This window comes from Bubalus bubalis, chromosome X (genome assembly GCF_019923935.1).
Source record: "Bubalus bubalis isolate 160015118507 breed Murrah chromosome X, NDDB_SH_1, whole genome shotgun sequence".
Classification (NCBI taxonomy): Eukaryota; Metazoa; Chordata; class Mammalia; order Artiodactyla; family Bovidae; genus Bubalus; species Bubalus bubalis.
In genome coordinates this window covers 68,146,660-68,169,341 of record NC_059181.1, presented here as the reverse complement: position 1 = coordinate 68,169,341, position 22,682 = coordinate 68,146,660, and the positions used below count along the sequence as shown (strand labels likewise).

The window sequence follows — 22,682 nt, the reverse complement described above, 5'->3', positions numbered from 1 at the left end:
AAACGTATGTTGTTGTTATTGTTTTGTCAATATGTCAGGGAAAAGAGGATAGATTAAAAAGCATTTTCACAATAAAGTCAAAATACGTCACTAGCACTTTCAAGTCAATGGGACTGAATTAGACCCCCTATGAAAAGGCGGAGGGGATCAAATGACGTAGACCCCCTTAGCAACAGGCCCCCAAAGAAGGTGAATTTGTGTAGCCAATAAGAATCTGCACTGCAGATAAGGCAGCCAATGGTCGACTCAAAGAGGAAGAGGGAGGACGCGCCAATTCTGGGCCTGAGCCTCGGCCCAACAAAATGGCGGCGGCGGCGGCGTCGCTTTGTTTCCGCGGCTCCTGCGGCTGTGGCAGCGGTGCCGGCCTTTGAGCTGTGGGGAGGATCCAGCGCCAGATCTAGTGACGACTAAGGGTCCGGTGCATTCTACCCTAATTGCGTGCCGGGGAGGGCAGAGTCGCGCCCTACGGTCGCTGAATCCTACAGGGCGTAGAAGCGAAAACATGACTGCTGAGCCCATGAGGTAAAACACAACTCCGTCTCACGGGTCCCAGCTGTCTCGGCCTACGCGTTTTCTGAACCTGGTGTTTGGGAAAAATTTGGCTTGATGGGTTAGGCCTGTGTTTTGCTGAGCGGAAAGAGGCATCGTTTTCTCTTTAGGTGAGGAGGCTTCGGAAGTAGGCTCCAGTCTGGGGTTGGGGAGGGGGTAGGGGTTGACGGGGGGCGCGGCCTGGTTTGTCGGGCGCCTTCTCAAGCCTCTCCAAACCCGCGGAGCTTAGTTGAATTCCTCTGTTTATTCTTCGCTGCCTGTGGAACTGAAACCCCCAAGTGGGAGGCGGTTTTTGGTATCCTGATATTTCTTCCTAATCTTTGGGCCTAGAAACCGCGTGGGGAAGAGAGGGTAGGGGGTAGGCAGAAGAGGGGCTAGAGGTGGGAGGAGGGGGAGGGGCGGTGGGGAGGATGTGAGATCCTGGGAAGACTCAGTGGCGTTTGTACTGCTGGAGACGGGAATACCCCAGCCTGGCGGAATTTTATTTTTTTCTGCAAACCCTGGGGACAAGCCCATTTTGTGGGGTGAATGGGTGGGTCTTGCCAGTGTTTCTTCTCTACTCCAGATCCTGAAGCGTAGCCCTGGATTTATCTCGGAGATAAAGGGGTACTAACGCAGGGTTTTGCTTCCAGAGGACCCCAGTGTACTACTTTTTGTGTGGTCCAGCTTTAATGGGTGGTAAGGCAGTCATCAGATGTTTCTCCATTTTATGGGAAAATTTTGAGCAAAAATAATTAGGCCTTATGTTTGTTTGTTTATTTATTCCAAGAGGGATGGGGAACACGTTAACTTGGTTTGATGGGAAATAAAATCTATTCCAAGGAAGCGGTGAGTGGCAGGCCACCTCTTAGTAATCAAGCATGTTTATTATAAGGTTGAGGCTGCTTTTCTCTTGTGCTTCTAATTTGGCTCTTGATAGTGTCTAAAAATATGGATTGTTAATATGGAATGTATACCACTTTTACACAGGTGAATGGGTTGCATTTCAGGCAGGTTGATATTTGACTTTTCATCCCTTGTGAATACAGTAATTTTTTTTACTGTTGTATTCTTGACTCCTAATGGCAAAGTAAAATTACAGGGAGCATAGATCAGAAGTTCATATGTAGTTGGCAAAATGTGATTTTGAGTAACTATTAGGATCGTATATATTTATGTATGTGTATATATATGTGTGTGTGTATCCACCATCTTAATAGTATACAGGTATGTATGTATTTATTTCCTTGGTGGCTCAGACGGTAAAGCATCTGCCTACAATGCAGGAGACCTGGGTTTGATCCCTGGGTCGGGAAGATCCTCCGGAGAAGGAAATGGCAACCCACTCCAGTACTCTTGCCTGGAAATCCCATGGACGGAGGAGCCTGGTAGGCTATAGTCCATGGGGTCGCAAAGAGTCGGACACGACTGAGCGACTTCACTTTATCTTTTTATGTATGTTTTTGGGCTTCCCAGGTGGCTCTAGTTGTAAAGAACCTGTCTGGTAATGCAGGAGACATAAGAGACGCTGGTTCAATCCCTGGATGAGGAAGAGCCCCTGGAGGAGGGCATGGCAACCCACTCCAGTATTCTTGCCTGGAGAATCCCATGGACAGAGGAGCCTGGTGGGCTACAGTCCAAAGGGTCGCAAGAGTCGGACACGACTAAAGCCACTTAGCACACACACATGCATGTATGTTTTTAAGAGCATTTTAGCTAGTGTATAGAATTTGGGAATGAACCTATGATACTTATATGTCTATTTTCTGCATTAACAAGCAGTAGATGGAAGATGTTTCCCTTCCTTTGAGGGGAAAAAATGGACTTTAGTTCTCAGATTATAGATCCCTAGTTGTGTAAAGATTGTGGCTTTGTTTTCTGACTTTGTGTTCATTGTTTTGAGTGCAGTAAGCCTTTATTTAATTGATATTGGGCACATTAGAGGTACCCAGTACAACTTGTTGGCTAGTTATTATCAGGTGCCCATGTTGCTATACATGAAGGGTGTACCTTACAGTTAAATATGATCTTTAGGTTTTACTAAATCTCGGAAAGTCTGCATTTAAAACTGTAGATTGAACTTGGATTTTCTCCCTTTCTTTTAGGGTGAACAAATTAGTTATGTATAAACATTCTGAATAGAACTAGTTTATGCGAGGGTCAGTTTTTCTTATGGGCCTTGAATTTTTGTATATATTGGTGTAAGAATAATAATCATAACTAAAATTGAGTGCTTATTGTTGACCTTTACCTTTGTAATTTTAATTAATTTTCAAAACAGCTCTATGGAATAAGTACTTGGTGTTCCCCATTTTACAGACGAGAAAAGTGAGGCATAGAGAGAGCAAAGAAATTGATCAGTTATATAAATTGTAATTGATGGAGCTGGAATTGAACCGAGTCTTGACTCCAGAGCTTATGTTCTTAACCACAAGACATTAATACCTCCTTGAGCTACCAGAAAAAAACGTGATTATGACCATTTTAATTTAGTTCAAGTATTACAATGGAAGAAGTTCATGTTAGCTGCTATTGTCATCTGTTGTAGGTCTTTGAATTTGTAGGTGTTTATAATATTTTGCCTTTTATGTTCATATGAGATAGTAAGATAACTGAAACATTTAATTTCAGGAGAATCTTAAGCTATGTGAAAACCCCTTTGCAAAGAATACATATAATAGATATAAAGAATTAATTTTAAAAAGTGTGATGCTCTCTGATTATTTACTATGAAAGAGATCCAAGTGGGTGTCAGAACTGTCTCAGTATGAAGTGTTATTCATCTCAAGTCATAATCATAGGTGAAGGATAATCTGACAGGTAATGCTTGAGTGAGTTAAATCCACAATACTACTCTTTTTAAAAAAAAAATCTTTTATTATAGTTGATTAACAATGTTGTATTAGTTTCAGGTGTACAGGAAAGTGAATCATTTATACATATAGTCACTCTTTTTTAAAGATTATTTTCCCATATCAGCCATTACAGAGAATTGAGTAGAGTTCCCTGTTCCTTAACAGCAGGTTCTTATTAGTTTATCTATTTTATATCTTAAATCATTCTTGATTTTCTTCTATGTGAGGCATAAATAATATGAACAATTCTATACATTGTCATTAATGTTATTTTAGGGAATTGTTCCGGATTTTTTCTTTATCAGATCCTCTGTCTGGCACTTAAAAATAGGAGCAAATATTAGTTTCTGATTTTTACTTACATTTTATAAATAGGAACATTTCTGGGATTCTGTGGTGAAAAAATAGCCAAAAGGCAAAAGGGAGGAACATGAATGGGTGATTTGGCTAAATTTTATGTTGGCCCTGTGTTCCTCCATTCAGTACTGGGGATTTCAGTCTGTGGTTGGTTGAATCCCAGGATGCAGAACTGAGAATATGGAGGGCTGACTATGGGACTTGAGCATCTTTAGATTTTGGTATCTATGGTGGATCTTGGAACCAAGATACCCTTTGTGGATACCGAAGGACAAATATACACTGAAAAATCAGTGGCTCAGTTTTTAAAGTTTTTGTTACTGTTTTTAAAGAATTTTTTGTTGTTTTTGTTTTCAGTGAGATTGTTTCTTCATTTTTTTGGCCTGAAAGATCAGCCTCTGATTGACAGATAAACTTTAATTTATTCTCATGTAAAGATCTTAGAGATTTGATGGACTTGTCATTCTGAACCGTATGGCAATTTCTTACTTGAAAAGCTGAAAGCAGTATAACTAGTCATTGGTCTTAAATTTTAAAAAGTAGGCGTTGTCTAAATTGAGAGATGTTGAGAAAATGACTTAGAAAGTCTCTGTTATTGTGTTAGTCTACAATCAGTTGCATACTAGCCTAATTTTTGAAAAATGTTATCTGTGAAATATGTGCATTCCCACTGTGTGGAAAGCATTAAGCCAGGCCTGTGGCAGGGGAGTACATGCAGATTTTATAAAGGGTTTAAACAATTTTTTAAATTAATTTTTTATGACGTATAGTTGCTTTACAATGTTGTGTTAGTTTCTAAGTGAATCAGTTATACATATATCCACTCTTTTTAAGATTTCTTTCCTATCTAGGTCACCATAGAGCATTGAGTAGTGTTCCCTGTGCTAATGAAAAGTATTGTAAATGTCAGCTCTTTGGTTATGTTATTGCTGGGGGTGAAAAGAAAGACATTTTTTATTTTAATTGTGATCAGACCACTTCCCATTATTGGCAACTCTTGGCATAGTTGATCATAAGCTTTCAGTTTTATATTTAATTTCTAGAGATAAGGTAAGTGTAATACTTAAAGGTATTTGTAGATAGATTTAGGTATGTGAAATACATTTTTTGGTAAGAAATTGTATTTATGTGCCTATTTCACTTTTGAAATCTGAATAAGCTTACAAATTGGGTGACAGAATACAGGCAGTTCTTGGATTTGCACGAAGTCTATTTTCTCCAGACCTTGAATGTTCTCTTGGCAGAAGCTGTTCAGATGGGTTAAGCTATGGGAAATGAAATATAGATCTTCCTTTAGGAATGCTGAATATAACAGGGCAGTAAAAGGAGTGTCTAAGTAGGATCTCTCTGCACATGGTCATAACAGCAGTTCTTACAAAACAATAGACTAAAAGCTCTTTGGGGATCTTTGTTAATTTTTAAGTGTTTTAGGAGTATAAAGAGTTCCTGAGACTAGAACTGCTGGTTGTGGAGGAATGAATGCTTAACTCTGAGCCAAACCTAGGTTTTCTAGTTGCAGCTCTATTGCTTAGCTGATTGTAAACAAATCATGTATCCTTTCTAGGCCTCTGCTTTGTCATTTGCAGAATGAATTTGTACTAGATGGTCCATAAGTTATTAAAAGTCCTATTTATGTTAGTGTCTATCATTTTTTGACTTTGCCTTTTTTGGGGGTAGGGAGAAGTGACGAAGGAAAATATCTTTTTTGAATTTGTTTGCCTTAAAACTTATGGTTTTAAGATGCATGGTTAGGATGCAGGTGTTTTGTTGCTAATATAATGTCATATTATGATGTACACAAATGTTTTATTGGAAAGGAAAAACTGCTAATTATTGTGGCTCAGATTATGTTTTTATTTTGAAAGATTACTATATCTAGTATTTTTCTGCCCTTTTTTGATTGGAGATGATACTTCTGAAAAGACCTGTATTCTAGTAAATTGTGCTTTTTGCTCTGCAAAATTGTGAATTTTGCTCTCTAGCCACTGTTTTCAGATTCTGTTTCTGAGTTTTGGCTTCAAGTAGCCATTCTTGATATCAATAGTCCAGTTTTCTTGTTAAGTGTTACATATAATATTTGTTTAAGAAATCATTGTATGGCAGTGGTATTCATGTGTATATACCCTATGCTCCATTTTTTGGGGGGATGCTTTATTCATTGATCAAGTACATGAGTATCAACTAGGTGCTAGGCGCTGTTCTAGCATATGCAAAGGCTAAAAGACAAAATTCCTGCCCCCTTAAAGCATTTAGGAGGGAAATAGTAAATAAACATTTACAGAGCAGTACTAAAATGGAGGTCTATTGGTTGTGCTAGGGATCAGAATGAAGAAAAGCCTAATTTGGGGGATGTCTAGCAAAATTTTGCAGAGATGATATCTGTATTGGGTCTTGAAGATAAGTTAGCAGTTAAGCATTGACTATGAAAAAGGGCAGTCCAACAGGGGGATTAGTATGGCTAAAGATTAGTCTTATTTTCTACATAGCAGAGGAAATAAGATATGTTCACAAATAAATTTGAAGCAGGATGTAAAGGGCTAAATGCTGCGTTGGGTAAAAACTAAGTTGCTGTGGGAGTTTAAAGTAGGAAGTCATTTCTAATGGGGTCCAGGAAAGGCTTAGAGATAGTATTTAATTGTGCCCTTGGAGGATACATATACTTTTGACAAAGAAGACTGGAGAAGGATTTCAGATGTGAGGTATAGCAGCTTGAGCAAAGAAATGTTATGTATATTAGAGTTTTCTAACTGAAAGGAGGTCAACTTAGAATCTTTAACTCAATTCCTGGGCAAATAATTGTATAACCATTGGCAACTAGTATTTTTTTTTCCAGCTTTATTGAGATATAATTGACATACAGCATTGCGTAAATTTAAGGTATACAGTGTGATGATATGTTATGCATATATACTTTGAAGTGACTGCTACAATAATTACCTTTTTTTAAATTATTGTTGTGGAGAGAACATTTAAGATCTACTCTTTGGCAACTTTCAAGGATATAATACAGTGTTGCTATCTAGAGTCACCATACTGTATACTGTATATCAGATCTTTAGAACTTATAATGAAGTTTGTATGTTAACTTTTATGGCTCGATGATCTTGTAAAAGCTTGTGACTGAGCCTGATAATTTTAGTTCAGCAGAGCTGTTAAAAGCATAACCCATTTTTCTTAAAGATTGTGTAGAATTTAATGACAGATTTTGAATGACAAGCATTCAAAATGTATCATTAGTTGTCTTTATTTTGGTCATTTGTCAGTTGACTTTTGGGTAACATTTGATTTCTAAAATCCAAAATCAAAAATAGTTTTTTTTTTTTTTTTTTTTTTTTTAGTAATATTGAATTTATTTTGCTTATTTGAATATATCAATTATTTTTTGGTTTATTTGATAACATTCCAAATTTAGCTCTGCTATAATGCTTGTTTTGAAAAAAAAAGTGCATTTGTTCCAACAAGATTGATATATTGGGTAACAATTTGAGCATAAGACAAAATTTGTATTTGCTTATTCAGGATTTTGTTTACAAGGTCAAGGTTCAGCAAACTATGGCCACCACAGTGACCTGTTTTTGTAAATAAAGTTTTGTTGGAACACACCAAACTCATTTGTTTACATTGCCCTGTGGCTGTTTTTATAGCAGAGTCTCAGAATTGGATAGTTGCAACAGAGACCCAATGGCCCACAAAGCCTAAAATATTTACTCTCTGGCCCTTTATAGAAAGTTTGCCCTAGGTGAATGCAGGAAGCTGGACCCAGCTGAACTGAGCTGCATTAAAATACATGCATATACAGGCACATGCCTCAGACCTCTATCAGCTACCTCAGTTCACCCCTTGTGTTATGAGCCACACCCATCCACATCTATTGTTACAATTTTCCATCCGATTTCAGATAACCCTCCTTCCATCACTTCACAATAATTCATGAGCTGCAACCCTTCTGATGCCCACTTCCACAAGCAAACTTCAGGTCTTTTTCAAGGTAAAGTGCCATATTTATTGTTGTACTTGTGTATTTCTTAATCACTTAATGTGTGTAAACTGTGTAAAATTGTGCTACCATTTCTATTAGGTTTTTGTCTTTTTAAAAAAATATGTCACTGATGAAGTTTTTGGAGTGTTGTGCTTCTAACCCCATTTCCCCCCAGAGTCCTATGGTGTTCACTGTATAATTTTGCATTACCTGGTGATTTTTAGGAGCTCATATCATTGCAGAATTGACTACTTGTCATCCTGCAAAAAGTATTGATTCATTCCCCAAATATTTCTTGGACTGTGTGAAGTTTAAGTGAGTTAATGGACCCAAAACACTTAGGTTACTGTGACATAATAATTACTCAAATATTAGTTGTTACTAATTACTATTACCATGTGCCAAGAACTGTTCTAAGTACTGCTTAGGTGTACAAGACAAGTTAAGGCACCCCATGGAGCTTACATTATACTTAAAAAAAATCTGTACTAATTTGCATTTTGGCTTGTAGTTCCCCCCCTCAAAAAAGATGTTTTAGTGTTTTTATAAATGATATTTTAAAAATGTCTATCCATGGATCAAAGATACTTAAAATAACTTTCTAGTCAATATATTATTCATCTCATGTACTGTTTTATTGAATGATTTTTTGAAATATTTTTTATAACTATAACCTTGGGTGATGAATTTGATCCTACCTTCAAGCAGATAAAGAATAATCATCGCCTTTTTACTATATTTCAAAATTAAAAGTTTCCCCCAAATAGGAATATTTTCCTATATAATCTCATTATAATTCGCAAAATTAGAAATTAATCCTGATACAATACTATTTCTAATCTACAGACCTTACTGACATTTTGCCAGTTGATTCTTAATGTCCTTCATAGTGAATTCATATTTTGCCAGTTGATTCTTAATGTCCGTCATAGTGAAAGACAACGATTTCTTTTCTCTGGTCCAGGATCCAGTTCTGGAACAGGCATTGTATTTTGTTTTCATGTTTCTTTAATCTTTTTTAATCTGGAGCAGTTCACTTTATTTTTTTATCCCTTTCTATCCCATTTTTGAAGAACACTGGCCAGTTAATTTGGGTTTGTCTGATGTTTCCTTGTGGCTATGTATTTTGCTAGAAATAGTATGAAGTGATATGCTTTTCTTGGCACATTTTATCAGGGGGTATATCTTTGCTTTTACTGTATTTTAAAATGTTTTTACTTTTAATACTAATATTATCAGCCCAATTTAGAGATTTTAAAGCTAGGTTTGGTTAATTTCTATAGAGTTAGAGAATTTGCCCACCTGTTATTTTTCTTGCCTTTCCCATTTCTAACTTTCCTCAGGTACCCCCAGCATTCAAATCAAAACACCCTATTTATGAATTTTCACTGTGCTTTTTGAGTATCTACTAAAAATAAAGAATTAAGAATGAATGTTTCATATTAAAGTGACTGGACCTGTTAAGTATATGAAATAATACACTTCTTCCGAAGGCTGAATGTAGAGCATCCAAGAGAGCTTATTGAATATTTCAGTTTAGAGATAGAAGAAAAATATTTGATGGTACTAAATGACTTCAGAGCTTTTAAAAAATACTCAACAAATCACTCTTCTTTTCTTTTAAGGAATCCCTGAGCAAGCATTATCATCATTTATATAAACATTTAGTATTCCTCTGTTCAAGGCAATTTGTTTTTTTCTCATATGGAAAAAAAGAGATGAACTCAGACCAGTTTCCTCCTTTGAGGAGTTTACACTCCAGTAGGGAGTACTCTTGGGTTTTAAAGAAGAAATTATAAGGAGAATGTGTTGCTGTTAAAGAGAAGTAAAAGAATGTTCAGTGGGTGAAGAGGGGAAAGAGAACCTTCTTTGAGGTAAGAGTTGTGGTTAGATAAGATTGGAAAGTCATGTGTGAATTATTTTGCAGAAAGCTTCAAATTCTTGCTTAGGGGTTTGTACCTTATCCTTATTTATAAACATGGGAAGCCTCTGAATGTTTTGAGCATGGGGGTGACAGATACTTGAATCCGTGCTCAACTATGCCAAATCTGTGGATTCTGCATCAGCAGATTTAAACAAACTCGATTGAAAATATTTGGGGAAAAAATTCCAGAGTACCAAAGAACAAAACTTGAATTTGAAACACATAGGCAATTACTTAGATACCAATTATATTATATTAGGTATTATAAGTAATCTAGATAAGATTTAAAGTATAGGTGAAGAAGATCATATGTTATATGCAAATACTTTGCCATTTTATATAAGGGTCTTGAGCATCCTCAGATTTTGGTATGGGGGAGTCCTGGAACCAGTCCCCATAGTTACTGAGGAATGACTGTAAATTTAGGAGAATATAGTCATATACCTCTAGCTCCCACCTCTTACCCCCTAAAATAATAGTACAAGCTAAGTATCAACTGAGACATTTTAGGTATGATAGTATAGTAGTTTAGTACTTGAATTGAGGTAGAATGAACTTGGGCAAAGATGGGATTTCAAGGCAGATAATAATGACTTTTAGGTATACTTTTTCCCCTCTCCTTCCCCATTCCAAATATAATATTAAAAGATTTAAATAACTTTTATTTGTTAAGTATTGCCATCCACTTAATACTGTTTTCTGTGATTTGTCTCTCACATCTGAATTCTAAATATTCACCTGATTATTCTGGATGGGAGCTAGGGCTACATGACTTGAAGAATGAATTCTGGAATCAGGTCTGATCTTCTGATGTTCTGCCTGTAAAATCTAAACTTTTAAAAATTGTAACTTTTCCTTTTGCAGAGAGAAAGAATGCCAGTTCTCTCCTAAAGACCCTTTTCTTGTAACCTCTCACAACAGAATAAAACTTTTTGCTTTGCTTTCTTGCTCTTACTGCATTTTTTGCCTTCTATCTCCTTTTGAAGACTCAGCCTTTGAGTGGGGATTGGGTATGGTATATTGATGAAATGGACTGTATTTAATCACTATGCCAAACAGAATGAAGCATTTCTTGAAGTTCCTACTGGGAATTACTGGTTTGGCCCACATGAACGTAGTTATTGCAATTAAAAATTTTTGAATGTTTCTTAGAGATCACCATTTATACATATTAAGGTAAAATGTAGGTCTTGTTCAAATGTTGCTGCTTTATTACTCACATTTGTAACTTTTATCTGCATTAGAGCATTTATATCTTTGTATTTAAAACAATAGATCATAATTTGTTCAGTCCTCCATTCTTTCTTAAATATTTTAGCATTTTAACCACTCAAGAGTGTATAATTTAGTGACATTAAGTACAGTGTTGTGCAACCATCATTATCTACTTCCCAAACATTTCTTTTACCCCCCCAAAGAAACCATATATCTGCTAATACTACTTCTCCATTCCCCTTGCAAACACTAATGTACTTTCTTTCTAGCTCAATGGATTTGGGTATTCTGAAGTTTTCATATAGAAGAAACGGTACAATATGAAGATTTATCCATATTGAATCATGTATCAGTACTTAATTCCTTTTTTATGCCTGAATAATATTTTATTAGGATATCCTACATTTGTTTACCTGTTCATCAGTTGATAGGCATTTAGATTGTTTTTACCTTTTGGATGTTGTAAATAGTGCTACTGTGAATATTTCGGTATATGTTTTTATTTGGACATGTGTGTTCATATCTCTTGGGTATATACCAAGGAGTAGAATTTGCTGAGCCATATGGTTACTCTCTGTTTAACTTACTGAGGAAAGCTAAACTATTTTCTACAGTGGCACATCTTAACATTTCCGCACGTGTTATTTTCTGTTTTATTTAAAAAATTATGGCCGCTATAATGGGTGATATATATTAAAGTGCTATCTCACTGTGGTTGAGTTTATTTTTTTTTTTATTTAAGCAAGTTTGTTTGGAATCTGTTTGAAAAGATTTTGGTCTTGTTTAAAAAGACCAAGCAGGTCAAGAAGACAGTTAGAACTGGACATGGAACAACTGACTGGTTCAAAATTGGGCAAGGAGTACATCAAGACTGTATATTGTCACCCTGCTTATTTAACTTATATGCAGAGTACATCATGCAAAATGCCAGGCTGGATGAAGCACAAGCTGGAATCAAGATTGCCAGGAGAAATATCAACAACCTCAGATTTGCAGGTGATACCACCCTTATGGCAGAAAGTGAAGAAGAGCTATAGGACTTCTTGATGAAGGTAAAAGGTGAGAGTGAAAAAGCTGGCTTGAAACTCAGCATTCAAAAAATGAAGATCATGGCATCCACTTCCATCACTTCATGGCAAATAGATGGTGAAACAATGGAAACAGTGACAGACTTTATTTTCTTGGGCTACATAATCACTGTGAATGGCGACTACAGCCGTGAAATTAAAAGACGCTTGCTCCTTGGAAGAAAAGCTATGACAAGCCTAGACAGTATATTAAAAAGCAGAGATATCATTTTGCTGACAAAGGTCCATATAGTCAAAGCTATGGTTTTTCCAGTAGTCACGTATGGATATTAGAGTTGAACCATGAAGAAGTCTGAGTGCTGAAGAATTGATGCTTTTGAACTGTAGTGTTGGAGAAGACTCTTGAGAATCCCTTTGACTGCAAGGAGATCAAACCGTCAATCCTAAAGGAAACCAACCCTGAATATTCATTGGAAGAACTGATGTGGAAGCTGAAGCTCCAATACTTTGGCTATTTGATGTGGAGAACCAACTCATTGGAAGAGACCCTGATGCTGGGAAAGTTTGAGCTCAGGAGGAGAAGTGGATGACAGAGGACGAGATGGTTGGATGGCATCACTGACTCAATGGACATGAATTTGAACAAACTCTGGGAGATGATGAAGGACTGGGAGGCCTGGTTATGCCACAGTTCATGGGGTTGCAAAGAGTCAGACATGACTTAGTGACTGAATAACAAACTACTCAATATTAAAAAAATAGATCCAACCAAGACATTTTCAGTATTAGATTATAAACTGTGTAAAATGTGATTAGGGACAGGAGATGAATATGAGAAATAATTTCTATTAATAGTGAATAAAGTTTACTATGTACTATTTATTAACAGTTTTGTGGATTCTTCTACACATTTGCAAATATCTGTGCACTATGGGGAATACAGCTCTGTCATAGCATAAAAGTCAGCATTGCTTAATGGTAAGATATACTTTGTTAAAATCTTAACTCAATTCCATGCTTACTTTGGAAACTTAGTCTCTCTGAATCTTGATGATTACCTTCTGAAAAATGGATGTTAAAAGTAGAAGAAATTGAATCAGTCAACATTAAATAAGATGCCATTTCCATTTTAAGTATTCAGTGTTATTGATCAGGGCAAATGCCCTAAGGTGGAACATTAAAATTTTTTACAAGACTCTATCTTAGTAGGAGGGAAGGTCATAGCAAAAAACAGGGGCTAAGATCTTGTAGGACCTGCAAGAAAACCTCAAGATTTTGGCTTTATTTAACTGTGATAAAATTGACAAACTATACTATTTTAACCATTTTTAAGTGTACAATTTAGTGGCCTTACATAAATCACATTGTTGTACAAACATCACCACTATCTCCAGATCTTTTCATCACCCCAAACTAAAACTCCATATGTATTAAATAATTCCCCAGTCCCCTCTCCCTTAAACCCTGGTACTACTGTTCTACTTTCTGTGTGAATTTGACTCTTCTTGATACCTCTGAATAAGTGGAATTGTACAATATTTTTCCTTTTTTGTTTGGCTTATTTCACTTAGCATAGTGTCCCTAAGGTTTATCCATTTTGCAGCATGTATCAGAATTTCATTTCATTTTAAGGCCGAATAATATTCCATTCATTATATGTATGTACCACATTTAGTTTATCTGTTTATATGTTGATAGGCATTTGGGATGTTTCTTATCTTTTGGCCATTGTGCTTAATGCTAATGTAAACTTTGGTGTGCAAATGTGTGTTTGAATCCCTGTTTTTAGTTCTTTCAGGCATATACCTTGAAGCGGATTTCTATCTTTAATCTCTTGGGGAACTACCAAACTGTTTTTCTCTGTGGCTGCACTATTTTACACTCCTACCTGCAACGTATAAGGGTTCTAATTTCTCTAGATTCTTTCCAAAAATGGATTTTATTAAAAATTTTTTTTGATAGCAGTCATCCTAATGGATGTGAAGTGTTTTCTCATTGTGGTTTTGCTTTGTATTTCCCTAATACAGATCATCTTTTAACATGTGCTTATTGGCGCTTTGTTTGTCTTCTTTGGACAAATGTCTATTGATGTCTTCTGCACATTTTATGGTTTTTCTTTAGTTGTTCAGTCACTCAGTCGTGTCCAACTCTTTGTGACCCCATGGACTGCAGCACCCCAGGCTTCCCTGTCCTTCACCATCTCCTGGAGCTTGCTCAAACTCATGTCCATTGAATTGGTGATACCATCCAACCATTGTGTTCTCTGTCATCCCCTTCTCTTCCTGCCTTCAATCTTTCCTAGCATCGGGGTCTTTTCTAATGATAATTCTTGATAGTTACCCCTTGTTGTTCAGTCACTCAGTCATGTCCAACTCTTTGCAACCCTATGGACTGCAGCATGCTAGGCTTCCCTGTACTTCACTATCTCCTGGAGTTTGCTCAAACTCATGTCCTTTGAGTTGATGATGCCATTCAACCATCTTATCATGTGTGGCCCTCTTCTCCTGCCCTCAATCTTTCCCAGCATATCAGGGTCTTTTCCAGTGAGTCTCTTCCAATAACTCCTTATTAGATATATAATTTGTGAATGCTTTCCCCCATTTTATGGATTGCCTATTCACTCTCTTGGTAGTGTTCTTTGATACACAAAAGTTCTGACTTTTAATAAAGTCCAAGTTATCTATTTTTGCTTTTGTTGTGTGTTTTTGGTACCATCCAAGAAATCGTTGCCAAATCTAAAGTCATGACGTTTTATCTCTCTGCTTTCTTCTTTTATTTTTAAAACTTTGTTTATATATTTTTGGTTGTGCTGGGTCTTTGTTGCCACACACATGATTCCTCTGATTGTGGCTAGTGGGAGCTACTCTCTAGTTGTGGTGCGTGGGCTTATTGTTGCAGTGGCGTCTCTTGTTGCAGAGCACAGGTCTAGGCACGTGGGCTCAGTAGTTGTGGCACACTGGCCTAGTTGTTCCATGACATGTGAAGTTTTCCTGGATTAGGGATCAAACTTGTGTTCCCTGCACTGACAGCCAAATTCTTATCCCCTGTAGCACCAAGGAAGTCCTTTGGAATGTTTTTGATTGTCAATTCAAGTAGGGAGATTGACTAATTGCCCCACTCCCTCCATTTGCTGAATGCTATCTTTGGCATTTAACCATGTAGTAACTTTTACCATTGTTTATTTTGTAGTGTAGCTCTGAGTTACACTGTGATGTTCTTTTATTTCAGCCTAATGGACTCTGTTTAGCAGATATGCCAGCAGTGAATTCACTCAGCTTTTGTTTTTTTGGCACATTTCTTTTGCATTTTTCAAAGATACCTTTACTAGATATAGAATTCTTGGTTGACATTTTTTTCCACAGCATGTGAAATATGTTATCTCACTGTTCTGTGGTTTCTGTGGTATTTAACTATTTTGTTAATGAAAATCCTGTGTACTTTTCATTCTCTTGTTGATTTCAAGCTTTTCTTTGGCTTTTGACAGTTTAGTTATGTTTTGTCTCAGTGTGGATCTCTGTCTGTCCTACTTGGAGTTAATTGAGCTTTTTGGATTCATGTATTTCTTGAAATTTGGTAAGTTTTTGGCAGTTATTTCTTTAAACATTCATTCCGTTCCTTTTTCTCTATTCTCTCCATCTGTGACTCTCATTATGAATGTGTTGGTAGGCCTGATGGTGTCTTACAGGTCTCTCATGCTCTTTTTATTTTTTTTAATCCTATTTTGTTTCAGCGTCTCATACTAGGTAATCTCCATGGGGCTTTATTTAAGTTTACTGAATTTTTCTTCTCTCTATTCAGATCATCTGTTCAATCTCTATAGTGAGTTTTTCACTATTGTACTTTTATTTTGTAAAATTTTATTTGGTTGTGCTTTGTAGTTATTTTTCTCAATATTCTTTCCCTGGTAAGACTTGTTTTCCTTTAATTTTTCTTTTCTTCTTCTGTTTTTTCCATGCTGCGAGGTGTGGGGATCTTAGTTCCTTGAACAGAGTTTGAACCTGCACCCCTGCATTGGGAGTATGGAGTCTTAACCATTGGGCTGCTAAGGAAGTCCCTCCTTTATTATTTTTTTTTGTTCATGGTTTTCTTTAACTCTGTGAGTATATTTAGGACAGTTGTTTTAACATCTTTGCCTACTAATTCCAGCATCTGGGCTTCCTTAGGAGCAATTCTGTTACTGTCTTCTTTTTCCTCTGTGAATGGGCCATACTTTATTTCTTTGCATGCTTGTAACTTTTTGTTGAAAATGGACATTTTGAATATTGTAACGTGGTAACTTTGGAAAACATTCTTTCTTCTCCACAGGATTTGTTCTTGCTGTTTGTTATGGATTGTAGTTTTTGCTTAGGGAATTTTATAACCTATTTTTATTATGACTATTCTTTGTCTCGTGTGGACACTGAAGTGTTTGTTCTGGTAGATTATTCGTCAGTTAGTGGTTTGACTGAACTTTCCATAAATGGATCAAAGCAAAAAATACAGACAAACTACAAACAAAACCCCAAATCCAGACAAAACTACTCTCTCAGTCTTTGGAGATTGACTTGGCATTGGGGCACTTCTCAACGCTTGGCCATTTCATTTAAAACTCTTGCCTAGCTCTCCCTGCCTGATTGTGTGGAGGCTAAAGGTCAGCCATAGATGAACATTTATGGCCTTCTGTCTTTTCTGAGCATGTGTCCAGCCCTGGGTGTGTGTGGCCTTCCAAATTCTCTGGTCTATGTAGGAGCTTTTCAGAGTCCCTGTTCCTTCTATGTATGTCTTTCTCCATCCAGCTTTTTCCTTCTTATCCTTTTATGTCTGTCTAGTGCCTGGCCCGCTTGTTATTCCTTGCCCCAGGTGACTGTGGATAGTATATTTTCCTTTAAATGCTTTGTATAAAGGTTGCTCATTTCAGGAACTTGTTCTTCCTCCTGAGGTGGGTGAAAGAAATGGAAACCTGTGATGCAGTATGCCAGGTAACTACCAAACAGGTGAGAACACACAACTACCATTCTTTAAGAATAAGGTCCGTATTATTCCTTTTGACATCTGCAGGTTGTGCTAGAATTGTAGGCCACTGTCTTCATGGCCACCACATAGCTGAGGAGTGAGGCATGGTAGGTGCATAAAATAAAATACCACAGTGCTCTCATTTCGAAGTTCAGCAGCTTTTTCTATTAAGTGCTCCCCTGGTGGTTGTAATGTTTTGATTACAAGATTCTAGAGTTCCAAAAAAGTTGATTCTGATGACAGTTTTTACCAGCATAATTGCTGCCATAGTGGAGGGACAGAATTTTGGAGTTACTCACTCCACCACTGTGTATAATGTTGTTCTTGGTCTGTTTGTTTTAATCCCTATGCAATGGCACATTTTCTTTAAAATTAATTTTTTTTAATTGAAGTGTTGGGCTTCTCCAGTTGCTCAGTGGGTAAAGAATCTGCCTGCATTGCAGGAGACACAGAAGATGTGAATTTGATCTTTCAGTCAGAAATATCTCTGAGAGATCCGAATGGCAACCCACTCTGTATTCTTGCCTGGGAAATCCCATGGACAGAGGAGCCTGGTGGGCTGCAACCTATAGGATCTAAAAAGAGTTGAATATGACTGAGCATGAGCAAGGACAGATGGATAGTTGATTTACAGTGTTGTATTGGTTTCAGGTGTATAACAAAATGATTCAGTTATCTATCTATATTTATTTTCAGATTCTTTTCCCATATGGGTTATTGCAAAATATTGACTGTAGTTCCCTGTACTATAGTAGTGTGTATATATTAATCCCAGACTTCTAATTTATCCCTTCTGCCACATTTTCTTAATAAGTGTAGCTTTTTATGAAGTCTTGATATCTGCTAGGGCATGAGTGCCCACATTGTTCGTACTATCTTGGTTATTATTGTACTGTTCCATGTTATGTATCTTTTTCTTGTATTTCTAAATGCTTTGATTGGTGTTTAATTCTATTTTGATAAACACTTTAGAGGCCTACTGTGAGCCAAGCATTGTTTTAGATCAACATTTCTCAAACTTGGCATTATAAACATTTTGGTCTAGGTAATTATTTGTTGTGGGAGGCTGTCCTGTGTGTGCATTGACTCTCTGTCCTCTATCAATAGATACCAGTAACAACACCCCCTTCCCCACCCTCCACCAGTTGTGACAAGCAAAAATGTTTAAAGATGTTTTCAGATAGTTCCTGTGGGAGGTGGTGGTATGGGGGTGACACAGTCCTCCCACTTGAGAACTACTATTCTAGATGATAGGGATTCACAGATAATTAATGCTGAGCTAAGAGGAGGAGTAAATGGCTGAAATACTCTGTGATATGGTTAAATATGTATATGAACCAAGGAATGTTGACAAACAGTAAAAATTGCCATGGAGTTGGGTCTTAAGGCTAGATAGTGATGTTATTTAGGAAGGAAGATGTTCTAGGTAGTAAGAAGTCTAGGGACTTGGTAAAAGGACCCTTACTTGAGCCTTGAGAGCAGAAAGAAATTGTGTGATTGGAGAGGATATGGAATGTAGACTTGAAGAAAAGGAAGGGAGTTGGGGTCAGATTCGAAAAAGCTTTTCATGCTATTCTGTTTAATTTTTTGTCTTTTCATTATAGAAAACCAACAAATACTTTTAAAGTTTTTAGAGTAATATGTTCAACTTTTTTGAAGCAACAATAATGAAATGATAAAAAGCATATGGTGAATGTTAAACTCAAGAAGATAACACTAAAAAGGGAATACTTGTACACTGTTGATGGGGATGTAAATTGGTGCAGCTACTATGGAAAACAGTGTTGAGCTTACTTGGAAACTAAAAATAGAACTATCATCCAGCAATTCCACCTTTGAGTATATATCTAGGAAAAAATAAGATGAAAGTGCACATCAGCAGACTGTTCTATTAAGAAGATATGTGTGTGTGTATGTGTGTGTGTGATGAAATATTACTCAACCATGTAAAAGGTTGAAATATGGCCATTTGCAGCAACTTCGATGGACCTACATAATATGATACTTAGTGAAATAAGTCAGAGAAAGACAAATACTATATGATATTGTTTATATGTGGAATCTAAAAAAATAATAATACAAACTAATGTATATAGCAAAAGAGAAAGCACATTCAAACAGAAAACAAACTAGTTGTTACCAATTAGGAGTATGGGATTAACAGATACAAACTACAGTATTTAAAATAGATAACAAAGATATACTGTATAGCACAGGGAATTGTATCCATTATCATGTAATAATCTATAATTGAATATAATCTGCAGAAATACTGAATCACTATGCTGTGTATCCTAAACTAACACAGTATTGTAAATCAGCTGTTTGTTGTTGTTCAGTCGCTAAGTAGTGTCCGACTCTGCGACCCCATGGACTGCAGCATGCCAGGCTCCCCTGTCCTTCACTATCTCCCAGAGTTTGCTCAAATTCATGTCTGTTGAGTCAGTGATGCTATCTAACCATCTCATGCTCTGCTGCCCCCTTCTCCTTTTGCCTTCAATTTTTCCTGGCATCAGAGTCTTTTCCAGTGAGTTATCTCTTCCCATCATGCCAAGGTATTGGAGCTTCATCTTCAGCACCAGTCCTTCCAGTGAATATTTAGGGTTGATTTCCATTAGGATTGACTAGTTTGATCTCTTTGCAGTCAAGGGAACGCTCAATAGTCTCTAGCACCACAATTCGAAAGCATCAATTCTTCGGCACTCAGCCTTCTTTATGGTCTGAGCCTCACAGCCATACATGTCTACTGAAAAAACCATAGCAGCTTTGATTATATAGACCTTTGTTGGCAAAGTGATGTCTCTGCTATTCAATTTGCTGTTTAGGGCTTCCAGGTGGCACTAGTGGTAAAGAATGTGCCTGCTAATGCAGGAGACATAAGAGACCTGGGTTCGATCCCTGGGTCAGGAAGATTCCCCAGAGGAGGGCACAGTGACCCACTCTACTATTCTTGCCTAGAGAATCCTATGGACAGAGGAGCCTCGCAGGCTAGAGTCCATAGGGTCTCAGAGTCCAACATGACTGAAGTGACTTACCATGCATGTACAGGTTTGCCATAGCTTTTCTTCCAAGGAGTAAGTGTCTTTTAATTTCATGGCTGTAATCACGGTCTGCAGTTATTTTGGAGCCTAAGAAAGTAAAAACTCACCATTTCCATTTTTTCCCCCTTCTATTTGTCATGAAGTGATGGGACCAGATGCCATGATGCAAGTTTTTTAAATGTTGATTTTCAAGTAAGCTTTTTCACTCTCTCTTTCACCCTCATCAAGAGGCTCTTTAGTTACTCTTTACTTTCTGCCAGTAGAGTGGTATCATCTGCATGTCTGAGGTTGTTGATACTTCTCCCAGCGTCTTGATTCCAGCTTGTGATTCATCCAGCCCAGCATTTTCATGATGTAATCTGCACAGAAGTTAAATAAGCTGGTGACAATATACAGACTTGTTGTACTCATTTTCCAATTTTGAACCAGTCCACTGTTCCATGTCCAGTTCTAATGGTTGCTTCTTGACCCATATACAGGTTTCTCAGGAGACAGGTAAGGTGGTCTGGTATTCCCAACTCTTTAAGAATTTTCTACAGTTTGTTGTGATCCACACAGCCAAAGGCTTCAGTGTAGTCAATGAAGCAGAAGCAGATACTTTCCTGGAACTCCCTTGCTTTCTCCATTATCCAACAAATGTTGGCAATCTGATCTTCTAGTTCCTCTGCCTCTTCAAAACCCAACTTGTACATCTGGAACTTCTTGGATCACATGCTGGTGAAGCCTGGCTTGAAGGATTTTGAGCATAACCTTGTTGGCATGGGAAATGAGCACAGTTGTATGGTAGTTTGAAAATTCTTTGTATTACCCTTATTTAGGATTGGAGGGAAAACTGACCTATGCCAGTCCTGTGGCCACTGCTGAGTTTTCCAAATTTGCTTACATAATTGAGTGCAGCACTTTAACAGCATCCTTTTTTTTGGATTTGAAATAGCTCAGCTGGAATTCCATCACTTCCACTAGCTTTGTCATAGTAAAACTTTCTAAGGCCCACTTGACTTCACACTGCAGGATGTCCGGCTCTAGGTGAGTGATCACACCATCATGGTTATCTGGGTCATTAAGACCTTTTTTCTCTCTCTGTATATATTCTGTATTCTTCTGTGTATTCTTGCCACCTGTTTTTTTTTTTCTTTTTTCGCTATAAAATAGTACGTTTGTTGGTTAAGAAGAATATTGTATTTGAAAAGTACCTTCCTTCTGGGATTTTCAAATAAATTTGCAGATATCATTTTATTCATCCACACAGCAGAAACTTTGGAAACCAGAAAAATGGAAAAAAGTATGGCTTTTTATACATTTAACGCTATACAACCAGTTCAACTATTTCCTCATTCTGGTGACTATGAGAGTACAAAGGAACCATTTACTCTCTTCCCTTATGGCATCACTCCACCTCTTGGGGAAATTTGTGGTAGGTGACTGTGGCTTCTTGGTCATATGATTCCTAGGGACAGTACAGGAATTCAGTGAGGGAGTTTAAAATGTTTCAGATAACTGTCAACATTCCATGGTTACCACCTCTTTTTAATTTCTTCTGCTTCCATTAGGTCCTTACCGTTTCTGTCCTTTATCATGTCCATCCTTGCATGAAATGTTCCTGGATATCTCCAGTTTTCTTGAAGAGATATCTAGTCTTTTCCATTCTCTTTTTTTCCTCTATTTCTTTGCATTATTCATTTAAGAAGGCTTTCTTATCTCTCCTTGCTATTCTCTGGAACTTTGCATTCAGTTGGGTATGTCTTTCCCTTTCTCCCTTCCCTTTCACTTCTCTTCTTTCCTGAGCTATTTGTAAAGCCTCCTCAGACAACCACTTTGCCTTCTTGCATTTCTTTTTCTTTGGGATAATTTTGGTTGCCACCTCCTGTACAATGTTACAAACTTCCATCCATAGTTCTTTAGACCCTCTGTCTACCAGATCTAAGCCCTTGAATGTATTTTAGTCACCTCCACTGTGTAGTTGTAAGGGATTTGATTTAAGTGAAAAGTGAAAGTGAAGTCTCTCAGTCGCGTCTGACTCTTTGCAACTCCATGAACTGTAGCTCCTCCCTCCATGGGATTTTCCAGGCAAGAATACTGGAGTGGGTTGCCATTTCCTTCTCCAGGAGATCTTCCCGACCCAGGGATTGAACCCGGGTCTCCTGCATTGTAAGCAGTTGCTTTACCGTCTGAGCAACCAGGGAAGTCACACCTGAATGGCCTAGTGGTTTTCACTACTTTTTTCAAGTTAACCCTGAATTTTGCAATAAGGAGCTCATGACCCGAGCCATTGTTAGCTCCAGTTCTTGTTTTTGCTGACTGTATAGAGCTTCTCCATCTTTGGCTGCAAAGAATATAGTCAATCTGATTTTGATATTGACCGTTTGGTGATGTCCATCTGAGAGTCATCTCTTGAGATCTGGGAAAATAGTGTTTGCTATGTTCTCTTGGTAAAACTCTGTTAGCCTTTGTCCTGCTTCACTTTGCACTCCAAGGCCAAACTTGCCTGTTATTCTGAGTATCTCTTGACTTCCTACTTTTGTATTCCAATCCGCTGTGATGAAAAGGCATACTTTTTTGGTGTTAGTTCTAGAAGGTCTTGTAGTTCTTCATAGAACTGGTAACTTCAGCTTCTTTGGCATTAGTGGTTGAGGCATAGACTTGGATTACTGTGATCTTTAATGGTTTGCCTTGGAAACAAACTGAGATCATTTTGTTGTTTTGGAGATTGCATTTAAGTACTGCATTTCAGACTCTACTACTCTTCTGCTGACTATGAGGGCT

General features: G+C 37.3%; 1 protein-coding gene across 7 annotated transcripts in view; it reads left to right on the top strand.

Moving 5' to 3' along the window:
* Nucleotides 1-271: 271 nt before the first annotated feature.
* Nucleotides 272-22,682, top strand: part of ATRX (ATRX chromatin remodeler) — a 287,562-nt gene continuing 265,151 nt past the window's right edge. For 4 of the 7 annotated variants that reach the window (XM_044936882.1, XM_044936879.1, XM_044936880.1 and 1 more), the window contains exons 1-2: nt 272-522; nt 7,639-7,728. In XM_044936882.1, coding sequence (XP_044792817.1) covers nt 7,671-7,728 — 58 coding nt within the window. In that variant the 5' untranslated portion in view covers nt 272-522; nt 7,639-7,670. Of the gene's footprint in view, nt 523-7,638; nt 7,729-22,682 lie in introns of those variants that run through there. The other 3 variants (XM_044936881.1, XM_025277089.2, XM_044936883.1) reach the window with 3 other exon arrangements.